This window comes from Numida meleagris, chromosome 20, assembly GCF_002078875.1.
Source record: "Numida meleagris isolate 19003 breed g44 Domestic line chromosome 20, NumMel1.0, whole genome shotgun sequence".
Lineage (NCBI taxonomy): Eukaryota > Metazoa > Chordata > Aves > Galliformes > Numididae > Numida > Numida meleagris.
The window spans coordinates 2282991-2304663 of NC_034428.1; the positions used below are offsets into that span (position 1 = coordinate 2282991).

The 21673-nt window shown below is 46.3% G+C and overlaps 3 protein-coding genes and 1 long non-coding RNA gene across 12 annotated transcripts in view; 3 read left to right on the forward strand and 1 right to left on the reverse strand.

The window, feature by feature from the left end:
* The window catches only part of LOC110408611, a 37667-nt gene extending 28667 nt beyond the window's left edge, over window positions 1-9000 (forward strand). For 2 of the 6 annotated variants that reach the window (XR_002444449.1, XR_002444450.1), the window contains exons 7-8: window positions 6210-6311; window positions 6875-7783. This is a non-coding gene — a long non-coding RNA (uncharacterized LOC110408611). Of the gene's footprint in view, window positions 1-183; window positions 320-6209; window positions 6312-6874; window positions 7784-8320 lie in introns of those variants that run through there. The other 4 variants (XR_002444452.1, XR_002444453.1, XR_002444451.1 and 1 more) reach the window with 4 other exon arrangements.
* TMEM88B (transmembrane protein 88B) lies at window positions 286-6199 on the reverse strand. Its single transcript, XM_021417502.1, has 2 exons — window positions 3422-6199; window positions 286-1631 (listed from the first exon to the last, which is right to left on the reverse strand). Exons 1-2 carry the CDS (start codon window positions 3689-3691, stop codon window positions 1362-1364), a joined length of 540 nt encoding a protein of 179 aa, XP_021273177.1. The 5' UTR covers window positions 3692-6199; the 3' UTR covers window positions 286-1361.
* Window positions 9198-11897, forward strand: MRPL20 (mitochondrial ribosomal protein L20). Its single transcript, XM_021417504.1, has 4 exons — window positions 9198-9355; window positions 10256-10366; window positions 10660-10737; window positions 11408-11897. Exons 1-4 carry the CDS (start codon window positions 9269-9271, stop codon window positions 11579-11581), a joined length of 450 nt encoding a protein of 149 aa, XP_021273179.1. The 5' UTR covers window positions 9198-9268; the 3' UTR covers window positions 11582-11897.
* CCNL2 (cyclin L2) lies at window positions 12275-20906 on the forward strand. 4 transcript variants are annotated; one of them, XM_021417487.1, is made up of 11 exons: window positions 12275-12671; window positions 13313-13387; window positions 13671-13780; window positions 14053-14173; window positions 14832-14896; window positions 17744-17843; window positions 17926-18030; window positions 18235-18376; window positions 19030-19147; window positions 19228-19320; window positions 19547-20906. In XM_021417487.1, exons 1-11 carry the CDS (start codon window positions 12351-12353, stop codon window positions 19899-19901), a joined length of 1605 nt encoding a protein of 534 aa, XP_021273162.1. In that variant the 5' UTR covers window positions 12275-12350; the 3' UTR covers window positions 19902-20906. The 4 variants fall into 4 exon arrangements, with proteins under 4 accessions (XP_021273162.1, XP_021273163.1, XP_021273164.1 ...); XM_021417488.1 differs by lacking the exons at window positions 12275-12671; window positions 13313-13387 and adding an exon at window positions 13950-13951; XM_021417489.1 differs by lacking the exons at window positions 12275-12671; window positions 13313-13387; window positions 13671-13780; window positions 14053-14173; window positions 14832-14896 and adding an exon at window positions 17224-17365.

The window sequence follows — 21673 nt, forward strand, 5'->3', positions numbered from 1 at the left end:
GACAAAATAATGCAATGGCCAAATCCCCAACCAATGGCTCTAAGTGCTCAGAGCTCCAGCTTTGATTCACCTCCAGCTGTCCCTGTCCCCATCTGTTTGATGGCTGGGCTGTGTATCTCTCTGCCTAAGCTTTGGCTACTCCCCACCAGCCTGTGCTACAATCCAATTCACTTTCATCCGCAGACACTGCTGATTATTTGAGAACAGAACAAGAGTATACGATGGGCTGCAGCCAGCTGGTTCTGGTGCAGCCCGTGCTACGAGGCAGAACAGAAACTCCCCCAGTGGAGATTTGGCATGATCTTTATTCACACACAGCATTTGCGATGGCAATAATTGGCAGACAGGAAGAGCAGCGGGGGGAGCACGGAGCTCGCAGCGGTCAGCAGCACACAGCCCCACTAATGCGGTGCCTGAACACTGGGACCCATCAGGGTTTAAAAGAGAGCAATCACAGCACAGCTGGGGATGACCTCTGGAAGTCATCTGGTCCAACCCCTGCTCCAGCGAGGCCAGCCGGAGCATCACACAGTCTACACCCAGCTGCCATACCTTCTCACATCCACTCTTTGCGTTGTGCAGCACTCATGCTACATCCAGGGGTCTCAGAACAAGACACTGCCTCTGAGATCTCTTACCCAGCCCTGGAAGAGCCTGCAGCGATCGTGAGGCCACTGGGGATCTCCAGCCTGTCCTGCCAGGAACCCTAAAACGGAGCTGAACAAAATCACAGCCAAGGACAAGGAGCGATTTGCAGGTTAATGCACACCAGCTATCACCAGACGAGCACGCTTCAGACCAGCAGCTGGAGGGGGACAGCCCCAAAGATCAGTGTGTGTATCTGTGGCCACCACAGCAACTTGGCTTGGGGACAGGAAAACGAGCATAACACTGCTATAGGCTATGGAAAAAAGGATTGTTAAGTGGGGAAGGACATCTGGTGCGTAGGAACGCTGCAGATCCTCAGCACCGCAGAGGCAGTGACCTACAGAGGTTGGGAAGAGGTTGGGGCTGAAGGAAACCCCGGCTGCTTCCTCATGGCTGGATGCTTCCCCAGCAGAAGCCAAACCAAAAGAGACCTCTGTGATCACGCTGTCAAGACTGGAAATAGAGCTGCATGAGCACAGCGGGCCCTGGAGGAGTTCCCGTTCTGCTGCACGTTGTCTCTAACACCAAGGAGTTGCACTGACAATCTCTCCCTGGCGGTGGGCAGCACCCTACAACGTTATAGGCAAAGATATAGGAGGTGGCTCATGAACACAACGAGCACTGCTCCACAGAGGCCTCGGGGTGATGCTGGGAGGTGGCAGGGAGGGGCTGGGTAGGGAGAAGGGAGAGCTGGGTGGGACGGGGCCTTGGGCTCAGACCCAGGCCTTGACACGGGGGCTGCAGCCCCTGGCACAGCCGCACAGACCGCCTTCCTCGTACCAGCGCCACTTCACACCCTTGTACAGGGCCCGGCTGCACGGCTGGAAGCACATGAGGAGGCGGAGGCGCCTGGCCAGGCTGCAGTAGGTGGCCATGGCCACCACGATGAGGGGCGACATGATGACGAAGCCCAGGATGATGAGGGCCGAGGAGCTGTTGTCATCCAGGATGGTTCTGCAGTAGCGGGCAGTGGAGTGCAGCACCTGTGGGAACAGAGGGAGTTTGTCACAGAGCAGCTGGTGGATAGGAGCAGGGACCAAAGCAGCCCTGGGTTTCAGTGCCTTCCCAGCGAGGCACGGCTGCTCTTCCCTCTGCAGTCCTCAAGCGACGCGATGTGACTGACAATGCTTTAATCAGGCTTTCAATTACTCGGGCATCGCTGTGAGACGAGAGTGCCACACTGATCCAGAAGCAGGAAACCATCCTTATTGAGTTATCCATAATAGCACAGCTTAGCATTCGATAGCTGGGAACCAAATAAAAAGGCCTCCCGCTGCGGCACCGACGTGGGCGGCACAACATGCTGGCAATTACAGCCAAGTAAATAAAATGCAGCAGAAACGTTGGATCCTGCAGACAGATTGGTGGGCTGCAGATTCCCAAGCCTACTTTGTGCTCCATCTTCTACGCACCCTGTATACATTTGGATCTCCCAGCACTTCAACACCTGCCGAGAGGACCTGCTCACCCTGCGCTGCTGCAGGGCACTCAGCACAGTCCTGGTACTGGGGCTTACAGCCCTGCTTTCCTGCTGGCAGCAGCAGCACCAGGCCAAGGCACTCAATGGTTCTGTGCTAACAAATGCCATGGGCAGCCCCCACTTCCCACAGCCTCCTTTCTTTTCTCTATATGCTTTCTGCAGTAGAAGCAGCACAATCACGCTTTAAAAAAAATAATCCATCTAATGGCTCTGCAGTGCAGAAATCAGCCTCTGGCTACGAGGAAGGCAGAGAACAGCAATAGCCTGAGGACAAAGGGCTGCTCTTGTCAAGCCAATCTGCAGCATTCTCCATCTACCTCTATTAAAGGATGAGCCTGCGTTAAAAGACTCCTTGCAGCTAATAGCAGCACAGTTGCTTTCAGGTTTGATGTACCCTGCTGTACTCGAAAACCTTTTGCCTCTCCTCAGAGCCCAAAGCCATCAAAGCAGAGCCCTGCAAATGCAAGGGGTAGTTTGGGGTCTCCCAAGGCCAATGGTCCCAATCACTACTTTGCAAAGACTAAGGGTCTGTGTGCTGAAACATTACCTCCCACACCAGGATCTGCTCACTCAGAGGTCCCAAGGACTTGGCTGACTAGATGGGATGCACAGACTTTAATAAGAAGGGGGGAAAAACAACAACCTCCTCCTTTTATGTTTCTCCGGTAAATATATCATTTCGAGAAGATTTAAAGTCTTCCCTTTAGTTCAGATTTTGTGGAATGGGGTAGCCAACAGCATTTATTTTTGGAGCCCATTCTCCCTCCTGGGAGGAAGAAGTATTACAGGGTTTGTTTTTTTCCTCCCCAAAGCAGGAAGAGAACCCTCCTAACTCTGGGTAACCTGCAAGAGAAACCAGATTGGGCTGCTCTAAGAGCTACTGCTGGTGAGGAAAGCAGGGAAATTGTTTCTTGGCATCCACTTAATCAACAGATTCCAAACATATTTATGGAAACATAAGAGGAAATTCATAGGTATTTGTGGAATAAGGACATTCAGAGGATAGCAACCACATGGAACAGGCACAGCCAGAGCCCTTCCTGACCAAGCAAATTCATTGGCTGTTGGAAGTGAGAAACTGTACAGGAACATCTGAATCTGTAGACTGGCATAAGACGGATTACAGACTCTGCTAGGCTTTATTAGTGATGAATTAATTTTTAGGAAAATCAAACGTGACAATCACTGTAGGAAGGTTACTTAAATGGAAAGTAGCAAACATTAGCAGAGCCCTTTTGCCCTTTAGTTTTCCCCATTCAAACTTCCATTCCAAATGGAGCAAAGCTTACTTACCCGAGAGTGGCACTGGAAGCCAAAGTAAACCACCACAATGGTGGGAAGCAACACAATGGTGAAGATAACAAGCATCAGGAGCAAGTTGATGAAAAAGACTAAGAGGTTCATGGTGGCTATCAGCAGGGTCCATGCCCAGCAGCCACAGGTGCTCCGTGGCTCCCTGGGAAGGAGCTGGTCATCCATGTCATACGGTGGGAGGCTGGGATGCATCTTAGGCTTGTCCAAGAGGCTTTCTGCTGCAAAGTCCTCGGTCTCCTGGTCAGACATGCTTTAAGAATGCTGCTGATGAAACTCAAACCTTTTCCAAAGCGTTTTCTTTTGGTTTGGCCACAGATCTGTCTAAGCTTTTCCTAGCTCTTCCACATATGGACAAGAACACAGCCAGGGAGCGTAATGGAGCAAGGAAGGAACGGCCTTTGGGCCACCTGCTTTCCCAGGACAAATTGTTCCCTCTTAGGTTGTTTTCCAGTAGTGTCTTGATCTCAGTTTCAAGGCAGCTTGGCAACAGCTATCGTTCTGCTTCTGAATCCATGGCACCCCTGAATTCCTGTCGTTCTTCCCAGGAGCACAATTCCAAGAGGTCCCCAGCAGATGCTCTCAGCTTTGATAGGTGGCTCAGTTCAGGAGGGCACCTGGTTTCATCCTCTTCCTCCAACCCTGAGCACTGCTGTATGCCAGGAACACCAGCACCTCCAGACAGGTCATCGACTTCGAATCACCTTTCCATGCTCCTCATCCTGTACCCATGGAAATATTCCTTCTCAACTCTCATCCAAACGAAGTGCCCAGGGATGATAATGAAGAGGAGCTGCCCTCCCCTCTGCCTTGCTGGAGTCCTTGCCCACGCCACGCAGAGCTGGAAGCAGGGATGGGAGCAGTGTGTGGTCTCAGTGCTCTCTGCTCCCTGCTGTCACCGGTGCTCCAACGCACGCAGTGCCTTCCTCAGAGCCTCGCAGCACTGCTCTGTTTACAGTGTGGCTTCTGAAGCTGCTTTCTGTGCCAGCCAATCACTTACATCTGCCTCACAAGTGATTTAGCACAGAGCACCCAGGAGCCACACTCAAACCATACATAGCCAGGGCAAGATGGTCTCTTTCAAACTGAAATTATTATTCTGCCCATGATTCATTTTCTACATTTTCTCCCTAGATTAAAATGCCTTAGAGTAATTGATAATAATCACTATATAGCTTAGAAACCTTCTGTTCTCTGCGCTCGCCGCTGTTATTGTCTGCAGAGCACAGTGATGTACTCTTGTACTGAAGGCAGAGTAAAGATCACTTATTCTACCTGCCTAATTTGATCAGTATTATTTAAGAAATCATTGCTATCTCCAAATTTCTATCACCTTTTAGATACATTCACTTATGTGGGAGGGAGAAAACTTTCTTCCAGGAGATGCATAGGTCTTACCAGAAGGCAGAGCTCATCACAGCACGAAGCAGGGAAGGAATCCAGAAGTCCTGTCTTCCATTTGGTGCTACTCCCTAGAGAAATTCTGCACTAGGAAAGGGCTGAGAAACTGCTCAGGATACAGAGCTGTGCTTGCAATGTTTGAATTGAAGAAAGGCACATTCAGGAAGCCTCCCAATTCTCCCAGCACCATCCCTCCCTGGGCTCGGGACTGTCACATACTGCTTTTACCAAGTGAGACATCCTGAGACCATTTGCAGTCTGCCACATGTAATCAACACTGAAGTGTAGGCTTGAAGACTCAAGTGGATTGAAGAGCGGTGTGAGAAAATTGGTATTGATTTCAAATACCAGCAAGAACGAAGCCTTATGAAAGAAATAAGGAGTTTTAAAAACAGCTCAGCACCATCCACATTGGTTATGCAGTTCCCCTAGCTATTAAAATTATTAGTGGATTCACTTACCACCTCATTATTTTTCTGTAGCTCTTCTTGTAGACCCTCTCCAGCATTCAGAAGTCTCATGAGCTTCACCTCACGAATATCTAGCAATAAACATTCCTCTAACTAGTCTGCACTTGCGTGCAGCTCACAAGTAAGGTGCAGCATCCTTATTAAGGGTGCAAACCCTCACAGCCATAGAACACCTTGTTCTGTCCTTACCACCAACACACCCCAAAGAACAGTAAGGCAAGGTGAAATTGAGAAATCAAGTCTGTGGGTCACAGTCATGCTCAGCAAGGTCCCCAGGCAGGCTTGGCTAGAGCAGAGCCGGGCCCTGGGACACACAAACCTACAGCAGTACCAAGAGAGGAGCCTAAGCTATTGATGTATCAGTATCCAACTACAACAATGTGACCTGCATAAGCACCTAGGAGAGCTGTGAAGACAGGTTATTCTTCTGCAGTTCTTAAAATTAATGGCTTTATTGTGGAGGTAATTGTGAGTGTGAATTAAGGGCGTTAACTTCCACGAGCACAGACTTGGTTCCTCACATCCTGGGTGTATCTTCAGTTGCACATCTCTCACCATCCTGCTTTGAGATACAAAGGGTCTTTTCAGGCCTAACTGTGGAAAAGATGCTGAAAGGTTTATTAATTATGCAAAGTCCTAGCTTCCTCATGATGTTTTGGAAAGGAGGAAATGAAAAAGGGAGCCACTATCTCCAGTATAATCCTGTTTATTTATGAAATGGCACAAGAGTCATTTATTCCTGAAATACAGCGGGGAACAAACAACAGCAGGCACGTTTCTGCATGCAAGCTAGTCCCATCTGTTCCTGAAAGGACACTCTCTGCTTCCTGGGCGTTCTCCAGCCATGTGCTTTTTCTCATTCCTTCCCTGAAGCGTGTTTTCACTGGACTGCCTTACAGATCTCCCATGGACACAGCGGCCAGACACAGCAAGGGAACTCACTTTGCCTCTCGTGCTCTGTACACACCTGTTTCACCCAAAGGGATGAAGTCATTCCCCTGGTATGTTCCACCTGGATCTACTCCATGCTTGGTGACTGCAGGGAAAAGCCCCTCACCTGTAAGCAGCAGTAGCGGAAGACTTAGCATCACTTGGGAGCTGGAGACCCACTCTCCACCCAAAGCACTGGGCAGCTGTGCTGTTCCTTACTAGGAATGACTTCAGCTAGATTCTTCTTGAGTCATTCTATTTCCTTTAGCCCTAGTGCTGAAGGTGACATCTGTTTTGTTTGTTGTTATTTATTCCATCTGCTGAGTTCCCTCACAGTGAAGAAAAAATTAAAGCTGATGTGCCAGGTGAGGGGGGGAACGTTAAAAATAGACTCTGCCATCAGCCTGCAGCCTGATTTGTTCCTTATCTAAGCTGATTATAAACTAACTTACCCAAGCTCTGAATTGTAAGTAAAAAAAATAAATAAAGAACTGTCTTCCAAACCTGAAGACAGTCCTTTCCATTTTTGAATGTCAGGCACTGAAATATATTTGAAAAGTGTGCTAAGTCATAAAAATACTTTAAATCGATTTCAAAAGCACTTCAGCTGACAGATCGATTTCTCTTTTAACAGAACTGCAAACCCCAGGAGCACCTGTGTTTGGACAGCCACTTTCCTGGGAGAAAGGGAACAAACTGTGAAAACCTTCTAAGTAAGTGCTAGAGAAACTTCTCATCGAGCGCAACCTGGAATGATTTCCCAGCTGTGCCACGAAAGGGTTTCTAAATCAGATTGGAAAAACACAAGGGATGCAAACCTGCTTAGCATGTACGGTGTAGGGCACAGCTAAGACATTTCATAAACAGAGAATTCATGTTCACATTCTTCAAAAGGCTCATGGTAGCAATGAATAATTTAAGATTGGGAGAGAAAAAAGATCTGGAGCAAGAGTGCTACCACAGGCTCAGAATAATACCTAGCATGCACATTCAGATTTTGCTCAGTGCAATTTTAGGCATGATAGTTAAGGAGCAGTATGAGTGCTCTTCCTTTCACAGATGTGGAAACTGAGGCGTGGAGAAGGGAAGTTGCTTGCTCAGTTGGCTAGCAGGCCAGTGGTGAGGCTGAGAACAGAGCCTGCATGTGTTCTGTGTCTTTTCGGACCCATGAGTCAGTATCAATCATCAACATTTTTCAAAGACTACAAACGGGCCTATCTCCTTTCTGCTAATGAATTCATGTATGAGAGACAGAGAGAGAGAGAGATGAAAAAATATAGGGAGGAATGACCTTTAAAACAGTCACATTGTATGAAAAGCCCATTTTCATCTTGTTCTACCCATTTCCTCACCACACTCTCAGGCTAAATAGCTCCTAGGGGAGAACAGAAGCCAATAGCTTTCCCTCAAGCTACAAAATGTGAAATGTCTGCACAGACCTACCCAGACGTCCAGAGGGAAATAACTATGGCATACATCCTGCATTCAGTTATTGCACAGGCCAGCCACGGTGTTAATAAAGCCCTGAATCTGTGCAGGAAAACAGATGGCATCGGATGTAATAAATGTGACAAATGGCATGGAGGCTACTGAACAGTCACAGCATAGTGAACGGGTGCTAACAGCTCCTGGTTCAAATATCTAGTACTTTTCAAGTCTGAGTTAAGCCCTCTAACTGCAGAAAGGATAAGACACACACAAAGGGGGACAAGCAAAAAAACAAACCAGGAGCAACAAGCGCTATAGGAAATACAATCAAATTCAGGCTTAAGCCACAGAATGACAGCAAACACTGTGCCAGGCAACTCAAATCCTAAACCAAATCACTTCTGCTGTCTTGTGTTTGGGTTTCACAGAGTGGAAAACTGTCTTGGTGTAACTTACGGAGCAGTTTCTAACAAGTTTCTAACAAGAGCATCATTGTTCTGAGGCACTCAAAACAGTGTGTCAATGTCACTAGTTATCTTCCCTGATGGCAGACATTTGCTGCAAAGTAACTTTTCCCCAGTCTATCACAACAGCCCCATCTTGTGGTATGTCAGTTTGCAATTTTTCACTTTTCACAACCTCTCGAGCACAGGACACAGCAAGATGTACCACCAGCACCAAGTTCTATGCTACTTGCCCTCTTTGTGGTAACACACCAAGGCTGAGCAGTGACAGGAACTCAGCATGGGGGAAGCCTCACTCCAGCTGGACAGAATGGCTAACTTCAGTACTAACGATGGGTTAAAAGAACTTTCTAAAAATGCAAACACAAAACTAAACGTACACGGTGAGAGTTTTTGGGCGTTATCATTTAATTAGTATTTATTAATTTAAACTCACTTCAGCAACTGAATCATTCTGACTTTTTAACACCCATGCAACAGATGCGCCCAGTGAAATCCCAATCTTTCCTCCTAGAGAAGAGCAGGCCAAGACAAGCCAGCTGGAGCTGACACCCTAAAATCCATCATTAAATGCGCATGGTGACATAGTGGCAGTGAAGAGGAGCCACCATGCAGCTCCATGTTGTTGTTCTCCCAGAGGGGCAGCAGGCACCAGGACATGCAGTGCAGCCGGACCTGGTGTGGCCTAATTTGGTCTGGTGCAGCGTAGCCTGGCCTAGCCCAGTCCAGCGCGGCCTAACTTTGGTCCAGTGCGGCCTAGCCCGGTCCGGTGCAGCCTAGTTTGGTCTGCTGCGACCTAGCCCGGTTCGCTACGGCCTAGCCCGGTCCAACGCGGCCTAACTTTGGTCCGGTGCGGCCTAGCCCGGTCCGGTGCAGCCTAGTTGGCCCAGTGCGGCCTAGCCCGGTCCGACGTGGCCTAGTGTGGTCCAGTGAGGCCTAGCCCGGTGCGGCATGGCCTAGTTTGGCCCCGTGCGGCCTACCCCGGTCCGGTGTGGCCTAGTTTGGGCCGGCGCGGCCTAGCCCGGTCCAATGCAGCCCAGCGCAGCCTGCAGCAGGCGGAAGGGCTGGGGCCGTCCCCGCTTGTGCCCGCCCCGGAAGCCGGAGCGGTGCGGCGTTGCCGTGCCGTCGGCGGGGAGATGGTGCTGCTGAGCGTACCGCTGTGGCTGCGCAGCCGCCTGTCCGACCGCTTCTGGAGGGTGCAGGAGGTGCTCAAGTATGCCCGGGTGAGTGCGTCCCGGCCCGGGTGCTCGTCCCCAGGGACGTCCGGATCCCTGGAGGCGGGTGAAAAGAAAAAAAAAAAAATAAAATCAGCGTTTTGCGTGGCCCTGGTGTATGAATAACGCTGGAGGCTTGGGGCTCCTGCAGCGTGGGTGAGGAGCAAGGGGTTCTGTGCTGGAGGGGTGAGCAGCAAGGGAACAGCAGCCTGCAAAAGCTGGGCTTGGGGTTTAGTTTTATTTGGATGAAGGAACAGATTCCCCCCCCCCCCCGAGTTTAAGTGTTTTTTGATAGGTGAAAGGCACTGCTTCAAAACGAGGTTTGAACTGAAGTTCTGATTGCTGTGCCTCGGCTGGGGAAAAGCCTTTTCCAAGGGCAGGGTGGCATCCTGGCAAGAGGTACAGCTTGCTGCAGAACTGAGATGGGAAATGTTCAATTAAGTGATGGCAGCACCAATGCAAGTTATTTTGGATGATGGTTACTCCACTGACTGTACAGCAATGATCTGTCGTGATGCAGGGATGACAGTGCTAGCAGAGGGTCTTGTCCCATCCCTGTGGCTGTACTGACAAAACTGAGAGGGTAGCTCAGGAATGGGGATAAATGATAAAGATTTAGAGTATGATCAAAAGCACGGGTTGCCTTCCACATGGAACCACAACCCAAAGTGAGGTCGGCTTTTCTCTCTCTTTCCTACTGGTCTGAAAGGTTTCAGACTGCTCCAAACTTTCAGTTTTCAGTTGTAAAACGATGAAAGAATATTTTCAGTATATGGCAGCTGCAGGCTTAGCTGATGGTTGTGTCTTGTGAAGCTTCTTAAGAAGAGCTTTAAAGTGCAAGCATATATTAGCATTACTGAAGGGTTTTATAGCTTTAAAGTTCACAAGAACATCTTGTTTTTATTTCAGCATTTTCGTGGAAGGAAGAACCGTTGCTATAAGTTGGCTGTACGAAATGTTCGGAGAGCTTTTGTGAAGTCAACACAGGCCAGAAAACAGAAGAAAAGGTTCCTAAGAGCGGTAAGGAGCAAACTGTTATCTGTAAACAGTAAAACAGGAAAAGAGCAGAACTGGTATAGCCGCTTTACTTGGGGGGGTTGTCTCTCAAAATGTGTTACTAACATGAAAAATGATGGGAATGTGAGGTAGTAGATCTGAAAAAGCTCACATTCTGAAGTTCATAGATATATGGCGCACTGAGAAAAATGTAGGTCTGAATATGTTAAATTTACTGGGTGTGAGCAGATCAACATGACAAAATGTTTACTTCTTTAATATTTTATCATCCAATATGTTAATTTTTACACTTTCAGCTCTGGATCACTAGGATCGAAGCAGCTTCTCTTGAACATGGTTTGAAATATTCAGCTTTCATAAGCAATCTGTTTAAGGTAAGGATGGTGCTTGAGTAACGTAGATGTGGTTTGACAAAACAAATCAAAAGGTTGCTGGCTGCAACAGCAAGAAACTGAATGTGCAGCTGCCACTTGCCAGTCCTTGAAGAGAAATGGCGGAGACTTCCAATTTGGAGCCTGAGCAGGCAATACCAGCTTAGAGCATGGGTGGAAAAACTCCCTCTGTCAGACTGAACTTCTTCCAGCACTGTTCTGCTTCCTAGTTCTAGCAACAAAACGAGTTGTGCTTATGAAAGTTGTACTCACTTGAGGCACTAAATTCTGCCCTAATCCTGTTTCTCTCAGTCTCCATTCACTGTGGTAGGCATCATTGCTTCTCAGAGGATATTTTTCTAAGGTTCTTTGTTAAAAGATTCGGAAGAAGCAAACATATACAGTGTTTTCTGCTTAGAATGTAAGAGATTTGTTCTTTATATCTTAGTTTGTGTTGGAAAAATTTTGAGAAAGTCCGTAAAGAAATTAGTGGCTTAAGGAGACACCCATGAGTGAGAAATCATGTCTGACAGTTCTCTAGTTGTGGCAAAATTGTACGGTGTAGGAAAAAATGGTAATTGGTCTTCAAACCTCAGATAATTACTAGGCATTGCAGTGTTGTTCTGATTCCTAAAAATTACAGTACTTAACCAACAATTCATCTTACATTTAGACCCAGGTGGAGCTGAATAGGAAAATGATTGCTGATTTGGCCATTTATGAGCCAAAGACATTCAAGTCCCTAGCTGCTTTAGCCCAGAGGAGGAGACAAGAAGGCTTCCTCGCCGCCCTGGGAGATGGGAAGGAGCCAGAGGGGATATTTTCACGTATCGTGCACCACTATTGACATCCAGCGCCTGCAGATGGGCATCGTGAGCAGGAACTCGTAGTGCAGGGCAGACCTGCTCGCTGGCTGAGGTCAGAGCCGTGGAACAACTCCATGATGCTTCTGGCAGGGTAGAAGGGCAGGGCACCATGTTTGTGTGGGTGAGTTTTATTCTCCCTCGGTTACACGTGAAATGCGTTAAGAACAGGAGTTCGGTGTCAGCAGCGGTGCATGAAACCTGTAGGTGTTCTGATGTTAAAGTATGTATAGTGTGCGTATATGTTCTGTTAAGGACTTAATAAAGATTCTTTTTTATTAACAGCCATTGGAAAAAGAATCTGAGTGACTACTGGCATTGTAATAGGGAAAAAAAAAATAACAGCCAAAAAACTCAACACCTTACAACCCTGCTCTAGCAGATCCGTCTGTCCCCAGCACGGGGACGTGCACGGACCGGCCAGGTGCTGCTGCGGGATTTCGTGCGGGGCCGGGGCAGCGGGAAGGGCGCTCTGGGCCTCGAGAACCGAGCAGGCCCCTGCGAGCGGCGGAAGCCCCGCAGCCGGAAGTCCCGCCCACTCCGCTGTGTTCAAATTCCCAAGAGCTGCGTCACGCTGCCCGAGAGAGCGTCAGACGTCGCGGCTTCTCAGCCAATCCCCGCTCACCGCTTCGTAGCGCTCCGCCAATAAGAGGCGGCCGGAAGTGAAAGGGGGAGGGGGGGGAAAGCGGTGAGGGCGAGGCGCCGCCCGGCGGGGAAGAAGAGCGGAGGCAGGCAAGGCGGCGGCACCACAAAATGGCGGCGGGGTCAGGCAGCGCGGCGGCTGTGGCGGCGGTAGCGGGCGGCGGCCCCGTGGGGCCTCAGGCTGTCGGCGTTACGGCGAGCGGCGCCACGGCGGGGAGCGGCGCCCCGGTGCCGGGCCCCGGGGCGGTGTTGATCGGGGACCGGCTGTATTCGGGAGTGCTGATCACGCTGGAGAACTGCCTGCTGCCCGAGCACACGCTGCGCTTCACTCCGTCCATGAGCAGCGGCCTCGACCCGGACACGGAGACCGAGCTGCGCGTCACCGGTTGCGAGCTCATCCAGGCGGCCGGCATCCTGCTCCGCCTCCCGCAGGTAGGCCGCGGCTCGGGCGTGGGTGGGGCGGGGAGGCCTCGCGGGGGCCCCGCTGGGGTGGGGGGTTGGAGCAGGGCCCCGTGAGGCCCTGAACGGCTCTGGGCCGCCCCGCGGGGCTCGCGGCCTGGACCGGGCGGCGGCGGCAGGAAGCGGTGATGTCAGCGGAGGCGGGGGCCCCGCTGGGCTTTGTTAAGGCCGGGCTGTGCGGAGCGGGGCTGGGGGCGTTCCTCGTGGGGTTCAGTCGGAGGGAATCTCGTTCTGCGCTTAGCGTGAAACTTCCCGCGTGCTTCCTGACTACGGAGCCGCAGGTTGTAAGAGGAAGGTCGTGCTAGAGCCGGGTTCCTTCCCCGCGCCTAAAAAAAAATTACGTTGTTGTGTTTTGGTTCGGTTTTGTTTGTCGTTTTTCTGGCAACTTTTCGTTTTATCGAGTGCTGGAAGTTTGGGGGCTTGAAATTGGTAACATTCCAGGTGTCTTGATTTTCTTTAGATACTGCTGAACTTACTCCTCTATCAAATATAGCTTAAGTAGCTTTTTATATTAGCTATTTTTTGGTCTTAAACCTGCTGACATCGCCCAAAGTATTGTTTTCTTGGCCTGGGAATGATTTTATTAATACCTGTTGTGGTTGCTTCCTTTTTAGGTTGCTATGGCTACAGGACAGGTGCTGTTCCAGCGTTTCTTTTATACCAAGTCCTTCGTGAAGCATTCCATGGAGGTAAGAAGAAAACACGACATGCGTGGCTACAAAAGTGATTTAACCTTTGCTCTGTTTTGCCTGGTTGCTAACCTAGATGTGATCTGAGTATTGGTAACTAACGTGTAAGCGTACTGACTGACAAAACTTCGTGAAGCTGCGCGGTATTTAGTGATTTTTGTCAAATTTTCAGTATTTCCTGTTTTTACCACTGTTCTCTCCTGTTATCCCTCCTTAAGCTGTTGGAGGGGATGAGCTTCAAATCTGAGCAAAGCATCAGTCTCTTGCAATGCTTGTATTTCAGCATGTGTCAATGGCCTGTGTGCATCTGGCATCCAAAATCGAGGAGGCACCGAGACGCATAAGGGATGTAATCAATGTGTTCCATCGTCTTCGACATCTGCGAGAAAAAAAGTAAGCTTAGGTTTTGAAATAATCTGAAGTATTTGTTTTACATTTTGCTAAACTTCAGTGGCTGATGGTGGAATCATTTTGTGTTTAATAAATCGGAGATGATCTCGAAAAGATCTCATTAAGGAGAGAACTGAATTAACCAAGTTCAAGTAAAGGTGTTTGGAATTAGAAGTAGTGGTGATGTGTCTTAGTTTTACACAAATACAGCTTAACATGCATGTGAGTACTCCTTGGGGCTAAGTTTGTTTTTGAAGTTTGATATTGTCTTGCAGAAAGCCTGTACCTCTAATACTGGATCAAGACTACGTGAACTTGAAGAACCAAATTATTAAGGCAGAAAGAAGAGTTTTAAAGGAGTTGGGATTTTGTGTTCACGTAAAGCATCCTCATAAGGTTTGTATTGCATATGTTACCTTTGTGATCAGTTTTTCATGTGGTATAAATGCTTTGAGTAGGGTGCTTGCTTCCATGGGAGCTGTATGCTTTGTTCCTGAGGACACTAGGTAATTCAGTGAAGCTAGCTTCACGTGACGTCGTCTTTATCATTCACTGGACAGTTGCACTCGTTCGTTGATTAGTATGAACTTTTCCAATTAGAGTAGTCTGCGTTCTGCTGCTTTCCTTTCAAACCTAGGAAGAATCTGCGGAATAAACCAGTGACACGAACCGTGTTAGGTCTGTTCTTTGCATATGTTGTTATTGTTACTTACTGCAGCTAGCCATATTTTCTCCCAAGTTACAGCTAAAAAGGAATCGTGAGTTGTATAGGAGAACATACCTAGCTTGAAGACGAGACTTCTAGATGAATAGCATGATGACTGAGCTCAGAAGACGGAGAGCTAGGAAGGTCAGATCTGGTTGTGTGTCGACTCATGCCAACTTCTGCACTGGAAAGCAGAAGTTGTGTGGGTGAACACTTGACGTTGCAGACACCCATGTGGAGTGTTTTAGATCTTGAAAGAAAACAGTGGATGCCTCATGGATGTCCCTCTGAAATATATAGGTGGCTCTCAAGATTCTTGTTAATAACGCAATAACCCGTATCTTCCAGATAATCGTTATGTACCTTCAGGTATTAGAATGTGAACGTAACCAACACCTGGTCCAGACCTCATGGTAAGTTAATTTTCTTTGTTATAAGAGACCAGCAGGGGCAGTAGCAGAAATATGTCACTTGATGTATTCTGGGCAACAATGCTCAGAAGCGATTATGGGCCACAGCAGACAGCTCCAGTGTTTCTTGGAGTGCCCAAACTACTACCCAAATGTTGATCGGCCTCTTAAGTTTGAGGCTCTGTTGTAATGGTAAGGTAGCTTTCCACCCTGACTTCTCACTACCCTCCTCTCTGCTTTCACCTTTCAGCTGAAGGGAAAACATTGAGTGGTTAATGGTTTCCTTGGGGTTTTGGTGGTTTTTTGTTCTTTGGAGAAAATTGTGTAGTCAGTCTGTTACCAGGCTGGGAAATGGCCTTTCCCATTTCTGGAGCTTGATTACAGGTGTGTCAAAACCTCTCAGCACAGATAAATTTCTCTTATCCTTATGGATAATGCAAGGTATCAGCTTGTAAGACTGGATAAACGCATTGTATTCATGGTTGCGAAGAAATGTCCTCTGCCTTGTTGCTCTCATTACTGCAAAGATTTGCTTGGATATGGGAAGCTTATGAAAAATTCCAGGTCTTAAACTGAAATAGCCAACGCTTTTAAGCAATAATGCTTTTTAACGATGCCGTGGTTTAAAAATAGAGTGAATCCAAAGATCATATTTCTGCTGACTGAACTGTCTGGTACTGTGGCCTGTGTACAGAGAACCAGTTTTGACTTTTCTTTTCTGTACTCTTTTAATCAAAGGGTAGCCTCTGAGGGTAAGTGACTAAGACTTCTCCTCTGCTGCCCAAGCGCTATGGTGCAGGGATAGCTGCCGTCTTCAGTCAAACCAAAGCAGGCTCTACAAAGAGAAGGCTGACTCTAGACAGGTGGTATACACATGATAGTATAGTAACTGGCCAACTGCTGCTTGTGCTTTAAACTTTTTTTGACTTATTTTTATTGTGCTTTTTTGACTGTTGTATGTTTTATAACTTGGTGGTTGATATTTTCGAGTGTTTTTTTTAATATTAAATTTCTATAACTGTTAAAAATGTATTTTTAGATGATACAGCCAGTGAAGGTAGGATTTAATACGTCCCTTTATGATTTAACAGAATTAAAAACTGAAATCTAGTTTCAATTTGTAAATGAGAGAAATCATGTAATGCTGATTTAGGACTTCAAAATTCATACTCCTATTATTTCCAGTACCGTTGCATGTGGGTCCCTTCAACTTGTCATAATCTATGAAGTATTCAGATGTCAATTATATATTGCTCATTACCAGTTTTCTACTCTTGATCAAAGCAAGGAGGGGTAGGTGAGGAGGAGGGAGGGAGTTACTCCATTTGAGAAATGTTCCTGATGTTACAATGACACATCTGTGTGCTAATGCTTGTAGGTTCCAGTACTTGAAAACAGGTGGATATCCAGTACAATTGTTGCCTTTATTTTTTGAAATGTGCATTTTACAACATTACTTTTTCATTAATACATTGTGACAAGGATTCATTTCCTCAGGTGCCTGATTCTGAGCCCACAGGGAAAGTGTACGGAGGCCAAGGTTGGAAACATTCATGTTTTTCAACTTGGCAAGTTAAGAGAAGTATATACGACTTTTAATGTTTGAAGTACCACTTTTCTACTCTTATTTGCTAAAAGGTTTGTTCCCTCACTTTATTTTTGTGGTACAAGATTAGTGGCTCTTGAAGTTCTTTTCTCAGAAGGATGAGTTGATGGTTAGGACTGCTCGTCTGGGGCAGCAGTTGCTCTTTGTATAAACAAGAATGTAAGACAACCAGAGCAGGTGGGAGTCTGACATCTAAAAGCTTCAAGTTCCTTTCAGCTATCCTGTGTAAGATGGATACGAGTGTCTAGGCTGTGGTCTCTGAGTTGGATGTCTTGGAGGTTAGTGAATCCTTGTATAATGGTAATTAATAATAACTACTTTCAAAAAGCTTATTATATTGAGGATTTTGTTTTCTGTTTCTATCTTTTCCCCATCTGATACTTTGCTTGACGTATGTGCTCAGAAACCTAGATCTTCTTAAGGGCTTCAGCTGACAGATTCAGAGGAAGTTACTTTGTGTTTAAGACTTTAGAAGAATAATTTTCAACTGTACTGACTGGAATATTATATGCAATATTTTACAGTTTTCTCATTCTGTGAATATTCATTTTAAGCAACATTATTGAAATTGGACAATTTGGAAATCGTGTTTCATGTGCCAAGGAAGAGATCTACCTGAATACTGAGTATTCTCCTGAACTGATGTTCCCAAAGACCTTTCTACTGTGGCTGCTTTTCACATCGAAAGGAATTCTGTTTGGGATGGAAAACAACGCTTCCAAAGGAGAATGGATCCCTTAAATCTTCAGTGGAGGCTGGCGTGTGCTGAAGTGGACTTCGTTTTCATGGGATAACTACCCCAGGAGCTGCTACTTCCCAAACCATCTGGGCTCAGCCCAATTGCAGAGAAACATGTGAACCTAAAAGTCTGTAACTGAGTACTTCAGATTATATTGTATGTTGTCTTCATGCAAATACTCTCTAGTGCATGAGAGCAGGCCAGTAGAGATCCAGGAGGAAAAGTGAAGTTAAAAATGGTTCTCATCTCACAGCTGAATTTTCAGCAGCCAGTCAGTCAAACTTAATTTGTATCACGCGTCCCTCCCCTTGAGGGATTTTTTTTTTTTTTAGTAAAATCATTCAAATTTTCTTTAGGTTTATAGGAATGTAGTGTTGAAGTCTAGTGGAATGCAGAAAGAAACAGTACTTATAGAAGTGGGGAAAAAAAAAAAAAAACAAAAGATGCAGAGGGGCATCGGGAGGGAAGATCTTGTGCTCTGCAACTCTGTTATCCTGTCTTTCAGGAATTACATGAATGATAGCCTGAGAACAGATGTCTTTGTAAGATTTCAGCCGGAAAGCATTGCCTGTGCATGTATATACCTTGCAGCTAGAACGTTGGAGGTGAGCATACAGTTCCAGTAACCTCAAGTTTGCTAGGTCTTTTAGTAGAAGCAAAAACTGAGTATCTTCTCCTCTTTTTCAGATTCCACTTCCTAATCGTCCGCACTGGTTTTTACTCTTTGGGACGACAGAAGAGGAGATTCAAGAAATCTGCTTAAAAATTTTGCAGCTCTATACTAGGAAAAAGGTTTGTTTCTTTCATATCACGAGTCTCCTAAAGACTGCAGGTTGAAACTTGAGTTGAAAAACCTTACCCCATTTGACACCAGCTGCAAGCTTGGTAGGTTATTGGAACAGGATACTAGTCACAGGGTCTGGGTCCTTGCCCTAGGAGTAAGGAGAAAGTCTAGTTTACTAAGTTCTGTCATAAGCAAGGCTCTTGTCCTTACAGGTTGATTTGTCTGATCTGGAAAGTAAAATAGAAAAGAAGAAATTAGCAATTGAAGAGGCAAAAGCTCAAGCTAAAGGTCTACTACCTGAAGGAGCCCCAGTATTGGATAACACGTCAGGATTTTCCCCACTACCAAAAAATGGTAAGGAGTGGATGAATTGTTTTCAATACTTTCTCATCTGCTGTTCTAATGGCAGAGTTTGAATAGCATTGTAACTCTAAAGTTCTTGAAACAGATGAAGGCTCAAGTCAGATTAGTCTAAAGCTAGCTTAAATGCCTGCTCTAGAGAGATTTGCTTGTATGTGGTTTTGGCAGGAAACTTAAATACTTAAATTTGGCACGTTATACTAAAGAAATGTTATAGCATAGATGTGATTAGGAGCTTTGGTAAAAGCAGTATTCCTGGGTGAGGCTGTGGAACGCTTTCCTGCATACTTGGTCTGAAACTTGTGGCCTACTGCATGGCTTTTCAGGTGACAGCATCCTCAGTTTACCTTTACAAAGAGAGGGAATAATTAGCAAGGGAAGAAGGGAAGAAGAAGGGAAGACGGTAGCGTCTTAATAGTATTTGGGCAGAAATGTTTCAGGTTTGAAACATTTGATTTGAGGTTCTTCAGATCCACTTCTTGTGGGTGGTTGCATACATTGGCATGGGCACGTGTACCCAAACAGCGTGTGTGCAGTACGGATTATTACAAGGAAAATGAGGCACTGTGGGGAGAGGCTTCAATCCTTGTCTCTTCTTGTCAGTACTTGCGTTTTCAAAGCAAGGTAACAAAGGTTTCTTTTTCTAGAGTCTCCAAAAGAGGTTAAAGGAAATAAGCCTTCGCCGCTACCTGTTCAGGCCATGAAGAATGCTAAAAGGAAAGCAGAGGGAGCAAAAAGAACGGGTTCAAATAGCCCAGTAAATGGGTAAGGCTTGGATAACAAAAAGTTACTCTTTCCTCCTTGTTAATTTAAACAAAACTTACTGTGTTTATTGTCGCTTGCAGCGTTCAGAAAAGTAGAGAAAGCAGAAGCCGAAGTGGAAGTAGAGATCAGAGTTATTCGAGATCGCCGTCCAGATCTGCATCCCCGAAGCACAGGTATGCACTGCTGTAAGAGGAGGGCGTGCTGTGAGAGATGCTGTGGTGCTGCTGTGCTCGAGTGGTTAAAAGGTGACTTGAGGGAGTGAGCTTGGTACCATGCATCAGTGTGTACTGATAAGCGTGGGGTTAGTGTGCTTATTGTGATCACCTTTAGGAGCTACCAGTGTAGTAATGCGGAGTTCTGCTTCTTCCAGAGGAAATCATGTTCTTGCTCTTCCTGCAGGAAAAGTGAAAGTTACTCCACGTCGAGCGGTTCCAAGTCCCACAGCCGTTCCAGGAGCCGCAGTGACTCTCCTCCGAGGCAGTTCAACCACAGCTCTAGTTACAAAGGTTCCAAGATGAGAAGTTACAAAAAATCGAAAGACTATAAATACTCAGCCCACAAACCACGGAAATCACGCAGCAGGAGTTCGTCACGTTCCAGGAGCCGGTCCCGAGAGCGTTCTGATCATTCGGGGAAGTACAAGAAGAAGAGTCACTACTACAGGAATCACAGGCACGAGCGTTCTCGCTCCTATGAGCGAGCAAGTCATCGTTACGAGCGAGACCATCCTGGCCACAGTAGGCATAGGCGATGAGCAATGCAAAAAAAAAAAAAGAGTTCTTTCCTTTGGAATTTGAGCAGTGGAGCTCTTCCCCATTTGGCCTTTGTAGCATAGGGTTAACCTGGCTTTTGGTCTCAGTAAAGTGGGTGTTACTGGTAAATCTGTGCTTACTGTCATGTATCCAAAGGAAAGATACTAGCAAGATACCATGACACAAAGGACTCTAGTCTGGTAATTGTCTCCATGGCTGTTCTGGAGTGTCAACTGCTGACTGTGGAGCTTGTCTCTGGATGCTCCTCTGCCTGCTCTTTAGTAATCTGCATACCATAGTGTGGTAGAGCGTTGCTTGGGTCTTCCAGTTCTGCAGCAGGATCTGCATTACTCAGTTGGAATGCGGTGTTGGACGGTCCTTCCCTGTGGAACTGGAAGGCACAAGAAGGTTCACAAAAACCATTGGAGTGGCTTGGTGCTAACAAAGCTGTCTTTTCATACTGACTCAATTATGTTGTACAAAATGTAAGGTGACTTTTCTAGAACTGATGCCTATATTAGGTTATATATGTGTATATATATTTTGCAGTGTTACAGTACAGTATGAGAATATGGCCTTACTAGCCTTTACACTTTATCCACGATGTAAATAAGCATTTGTTTGATACAGGTGGAAGATATATACAGAAAATTCAAAACTTGAACTCTATCAAAAAAAAAAAACTTGTGTAGAAAGTTCTGATAAATGTGAAAGTATTTAGCTCTGTGTATTGAGAGTAGTATATTTTTTACCTGTGCAATGCTGTGTGCGGGCCACCAGCTCCTAAGACATTTCCTATCTATACACTTTAAGTGGTTTGCAATTCTTTACTCAGGATCTTGGACACTCTGAAGAATTAGTAGTTTGTCAATCTGCATGCTTGTTGAAGAGAAGCCTTTTGAAAATAGCAAGAAACCCCACAGCCCAGTAGTATCAGTTCTAGTGGTATATCTGAGCTGTTACACTCATGCTCCCTAATTTCATTAAAATATGTGATTTTATATTAATTTAACTTCACAGTAATTTCTTAAGAGCAATGCCACTATGCTTACTAGAAGGAAAGAAGAAATTTGGTGTTGAGTTGAAGAGATTGAACAAATTGTTGGAGACTAATGACTAACCTGAGCTGCTGTAGATTCAGTAGATGTACTGGGGGGTAGACTGGAGCATGGTCTGAAATAAGGTGCTTCTGTTTGCACCTTACATCCTACATCAGTAGCTCTTCCTAGGAGCCTTGCCTGCTATTTTCATCTTCCTCTGTGGAGGAGCACGAGGTTCTTGAGAGGTTTTAGCATACCTAGTAGGAGTTACTATTTTAACAACACGGTTACGTTACCTGTTCTAAATGTATCATCACTCACTTCAGTAGGTGCCCCTATTTCTTTCTTTGGGGAAAGACTGGTTATTCCCTGGTCACCTTGCAGTGGTAGCTGTCATTCTGTAGGCCTTCACCTTGTTTCTGATTACATTTCAGCTGAGAAAAGATGACTGAGTGAGTTAGGCAGCTGATGCAGGGAGAGCACTGGGGAGCTCCAACAGAACGCTGCTGTGGAATGTGATTTGTAAGTCAGAGCAGGGGAAAGATCCTAGCATGAAGCTGTGCCGGCTGGTTCTAGTTGGAGTTGCCCCTTGTTTAATCTGTTACTGCATCAGCAAATGATATGCTTTATCTTGACCTTTGCATACAGATGGAAACGTAATCTTTTCATACCTGGCTTGCTAAATAATTCAGTGAGTAGAAGTCCAAGTATTAAAGTAGCTAAGACATACTGCA

What these genes read in the sequence shown, in the direction of transcription:
- CCNL2 (XM_021417487.1), top strand. Translation starts at nt 12,351, where the DNA reads ATGGCGGCGGGGTCAGGCAGCGCGGCGGCTGTGGCGGCGGTAGCGGGC. An exon ending in AGCTCTATACTAGGAAAAAG is followed by an intron (nt 18,031 to 18,234) that starts GTTTGTTTCTTT and finishes TTGTCCTTACAG; the next exon opens with GTTGATTTGTCTGATCTGGA. An exon ending in TCAAATAGCCCAGTAAATGG is followed by an intron (nt 19,148 to 19,227) that starts GTAAGGCTTGGA and finishes TGTCGCTTGCAG; the next exon opens with CGTTCAGAAAAGTAGAGAAA.
- TMEM88B (XM_021417502.1), bottom strand. Translation starts at nt 3,691, where the DNA reads ATGTCTGACCAGGAGACCGAGGACTTTGCAGCAGAAAGCCTCTTGGAC. An exon ending in GCTTCCAGTGCCACTCTCGG is followed by an intron (nt 1,632 to 3,421) that starts GTAAGTAAGCTT and finishes CTGTTCCCACAG; the next exon opens with GTGCTGCACTCCACTGCCCG.
- MRPL20 (XM_021417504.1), top strand. Translation starts at nt 9,269, where the DNA reads ATGGTGCTGCTGAGCGTACCGCTGTGGCTGCGCAGCCGCCTGTCCGAC. An exon ending in AGGTGCTCAAGTATGCCCGG is followed by an intron (nt 9,356 to 10,255) that starts GTGAGTGCGTCC and finishes TTTTTATTTCAG; the next exon opens with CATTTTCGTGGAAGGAAGAA. An exon ending in TCATAAGCAATCTGTTTAAG is followed by an intron (nt 10,738 to 11,407) that starts GTAAGGATGGTG and finishes TCTTACATTTAG; the next exon opens with ACCCAGGTGGAGCTGAATAG.